Here is a 4,394-nt window from a genome sequence, read left to right as displayed (position 1 = left end):
GCCCAAGAGTTGGCGGTAGGTGGTGATGACTAGCTGCCTTCCTCTAGTCTTACACTGCTAAATTAGGGACGGCTAGCGCAGATAGCCCTCGTGTAGCTTTGCGCGAAATTCAAAAACAAACCAAACTCTTTCTCTAACAAAACTGACGCTACTTTCTTTGTGCTGTAACTAATGATAGCATAAGTATTGTTTGTTTGTTGAACTATTTATCATAATTATTTTTATTTTTAACACCTAATGTAAACAATACCTTTTTAGTAATATTACTTCTACAACAATACCACACTTCAAGAGTTTGGTATCGGCATTAGAAAAAGTTCCCCTCTCTCCATTAATATCTTCAATATTCTTCTAGTAACTAGTAACAACAAATTGTATTTTCAAACTGTTGGGATGTAGGAATGGAAAAAAATCGAAAAACAGAGGGCATCTGGGATGGGAGAAAAATCTGCATTACCCATTCCTGCATTCCACCACTCATACACTGCACTCACAGGGTGGAGGCATATCTACGTTAGGGGGTGGAATGCAGAAATGGGTAATTCAGATTTGTCTCCCATTTTAAATTCCCTCTAGCTTCTGATCTTTTTCCATCCCAACAGTTTTAGAATAAAATTTTTTGTTTATAGTTTCTGCACTTTTTACGAGTCGAAGTCTTGGCTTCCGGTGGGCTGTAACTTCTAGGTGGAAAGCATCATTTCACTAATTCATTCAGTTCTATTCTATAGGGAGCCATGATATAATCTATAGACGTTACTTATTGAAGCAAGATAAGTCATGACCAGGGTACTGCGCGGCGCGGTAAGGAGTATACGGTAGATTATGTATTTCCTTATCAATCACTTAATAGCTTACTGATAAGAGATCGTGATTAATACTTTGGGCTGTAACTAGCCTATGGTGTATCACTTGCTGCTCTAGGAGTAAAAAGTCACATCCTATGGAGTAGTAAAATGTTTTGGTGTGTAGGCTGGTCGTAAGCACACTGTGGTTTGAGAGTTACAGCTGACGGAGAAGAAAATTGATGTTTTTGCGGCCAGTTTTCTAGACGTCAAGGAAGGTTAGCCGAAACTTAGAGGCAGGTTTGTACTTGATTAGTGAAGGGTTTTTCGTCTCTATTCCTTTGGCTGGGTTTTGCCGACGTCCTGGCGTACGCGCTACCGTACGTAATGCAGCGGCCGCCATTTTTAATCGGACTCATCCCAACATAAGGATCGCTACCACTCTCCCTGATGATTAGAAACACTATTTGGGCTTTCTCTTTCCTCATTTTGAAATCATATATTATTTCGTAACATATTCTTGTAATTTGTTTTATAAATAGAACAACAATTTGTTTTTCTTCAGCTTCAAATAATAAAATATTCTTAATATTTTCTTGTTTTATTTTATAGTTTGTTTGTTATCCCTTACTTTCAGCTTCAAACGTCGTAATTCAAGACACTGCTCCACGAGTAACAGGAGATAAAGGAAAGTACGTTGTAGGAGATATCGTGGACTTGAACTGTTCCTCTTCGCGGTTCACAAGGTCTCTTGAACTCTCGTGGTCAATCAATGGAAAACAGGTTGATATGGATTGATTTTTATAACTGAATTTTATTTTACGTATTTCCAAAAAATAAATAATAATCAGCTGAGTTTTTTTTTCAAAAGTAAACTCTGTTTTTGGCCTGGCATGGACAGGTGGTTAGGGCCTCAACTCGCAACCTGAGAATCGCGAGTTCGAATCCCTCTCATGGGGGCGTTATAATGTAACAGTTAATCCCACCATTCGTTGGTAAAAAAGTAGCCCAAGAGTTGGCGGTGGGTGGAAATGACTAGCTGCCTTTCCTCTAGTCTTTCACTGCTAAGTTAGGGAAGGCTAGCACAGATAACCCTCGTGTAGCTTTGCGCGAAATTCAAAGCAAACTAAACACTATTTCTTTCAGGTCTTACAAAGAGTTTTTGTTTAGTGATAAATCGGATACTACAAAAACTAACCTTGGCGATCAGAATAAATATCCAATGAAAAGGAGAGAGAGAAAATGAAACGAAAATTAAAGTCCTGTGAAATATTATATTTTGTGAAATTTGTAATTTGTACACGAGTAAGGAATAAGTGAAAAGTATTTTTCCTTCTTAATTCATTATAAAACAAAACTTCTTAAAAAAGCTAAATATGGAACAACACAATAGACCTATATAGGCCTAATGGTCCGTGCAGTAAAAAAGGCTTAGAACTACTGCAATGAAATACGTAACAAACTACAAATACACTGATACAAAATATCTCAGATATAAGATTTCCCTCCCAGTCGTGATACTGAATAGATAGGTACCAAATATAATGACGTGTAGTAAGGCACGTAACAAACTACAACTAAAACAAACTCAGACAGAAAATGGCGTTAACTTTTTTTGTTTTGTTTTTTACACCGAAATACGTGACTACATTACGATGGTGGGCGAGATTAATACTTATATCACTTTCTTGTGAAAATCCGGGTTTTATTCTCATCATTAGGAACTGGAATAGAATAGAAAAATGTATGCATAATGTCCAAAAGATAACTGATCTGGAACAATCAGACTGATTCATCTTACCAAACACTCATTGCATAAAATAATATGAAAAAATCTTATATCATAACTTAAGACAGTGTTACCCAAAATATTTATGCCTCCCCTTTGCCCCCCAGTGGCCCAGCGGTATGTCTGTGGACTTACAACGCTAGAATCCGGGTTTCGATACCCGTGGTGGGCAGAGCACAGATAGCCCTTTGTGTATCTTTGTGCTTAACTAAAAACAAAGCCTCCCCTTTCTAAATATGCGTTTTGTTGTGCTCCTCCCTCCCCCCTCCCCCACTGCACCTCATATGAAGATTAAACAAGTCTTTAAATGGTACATAGCATAACAGAAACAGTTTACCAATTTGGTGTGAAGGATGAGCTCGGGATGAGTTCCACTCTATGTAAAATAGTTTTTACAAACTTCTTTATTTTTCAGTTTTTACTGTCGGATATAATTTATATTCTCCAATAGCCCTTTGGGGTGGGGAGTGGCGCCCCACAGTTTGCAGACCAAGATATTTCTTCGCGAGTAACAGGACGAAATGTGTTACCAACAGGAGAGATTATCATAACCCAGGATAGTGTTAGTCTTTTCGTTTCTTTTCATCGTAGGCCAACACTTCATATCTTGTCAAATATCCTGCTGTCCATCAAGAAAACGGGATTATTTTTTCTCAACTCGGTCTAAGATTCATAATCACACAAAAGCAGCTCCATGGCGACGGCCTTAAAATTAGGTGTACTGCAACCGTTGCCAAGGTGATTGACACGAGGAGTAATGAAGTGTTCATTGAAAGCTTTCAACAAACATCTGGTCTTCACGTTTTGGGAAATTTGGAAGCAGGTATTTTAAACTTTCTAATATTATAACAAAGATGCATGTGTGTGTATTTTTATATGTTGCTGTTTTAATATTAACAATGCAAACCTAAGAAGAATATATAGCCAAAGGAAAAAAGTTACCACATCTGTTATTTCAACCCCTAGTGGATCCAAATTGACACTGCTATTTCTATTGCGTTTCTATTTGGACTAGTTAACGATGGGAACTGTCCTTGAATGATTGTTTTTGTTGACTTCATAAAAGGTTAATTAATTGAAACCTTATATAAAGTATAATATGGTATGCTTCATTAATGACACGGTGGTTTTTATATAATGGCAAATATAACTTTGTATGGAGAAAGGTTAAAGAAAATCAACGACTGATTTATTCTCAGAAATTATATATATCATACAATTTCTCTTTAATAGCGCCCCCCCCCCCAGTGGCTCAGCGGTAAATCCGCAATCTTATGACTACAAAAATCGAGTTTCGATACTCGTGGTGGGCAGAGCACAGATGGTCCACTGTGCAGCTTTGTGCTTAACAACAATCAAAACCAAATAAAAATATAATAGTCCTGTCTGTTGTCTGTATCTATATAAATATAATAGTCCTGTCTGTTGTCTGTATCTATATAAATATAATAGTCCTATATGTTGTATGTATCTATTTAAATATAATAGTACTGTCTGTTGTATGTATCCATATAAATATAATTGTGTTGTCTGTTGTATATATCTATATAAATATAATTGTGCTGTCTGTTGTATGTATCTATATAAATGTAATAGTACTGTCTGTTGTATGTATCCATATAAATATAATAGTCCTGTCTGTTGTCTGTATCTATATAAATATAATAGTCCTGTCTGTTGTCTGTATCTATATAAATATAATAGTCCTGCCTGTTGTCTGTATCTACATAAATGTAATAGTACTGTCTGTTGTATTTATCCATATAAAAATAATAGTCCTGTCTGTTGTCTGTATCTATATAAATATAATAGTCCTGCCTGTT

The 4,394-nt window shown here is 36.3% G+C and overlaps 1 protein-coding gene across 1 annotated transcript in view; it reads left to right on the top strand.

The window, feature by feature from the left end:
- LOC111087205 overlaps nucleotides 1-4,394 on the top strand; it is a 24,589-nt gene that overhangs the window by 16,626 nt on the left and 3,569 nt on the right. Inside the window, exons 6-7 of the mRNA XM_022393074.1 lie at nucleotides 1,420-1,565; nucleotides 3,163-3,394. Coding sequence (XP_022248782.1) covers nucleotides 1,420-1,565; nucleotides 3,163-3,394 — 378 coding nt within the window. The remainder of the gene's footprint in view (nucleotides 1-1,419; nucleotides 1,566-3,162; nucleotides 3,395-4,394) is intronic.

This window comes from Limulus polyphemus, unplaced genomic scaffold (assembly GCF_000517525.1).
Source record: "Limulus polyphemus unplaced genomic scaffold, Limulus_polyphemus-2.1.2 Scaffold1873, whole genome shotgun sequence".
NCBI classification, from domain to species: Eukaryota; Metazoa; Arthropoda; class Merostomata; order Xiphosura; family Limulidae; genus Limulus; species Limulus polyphemus.
Note: the sequence above shows the minus strand (reverse complement) of the source record. Positions and strands in the feature narration are given on the sequence as shown.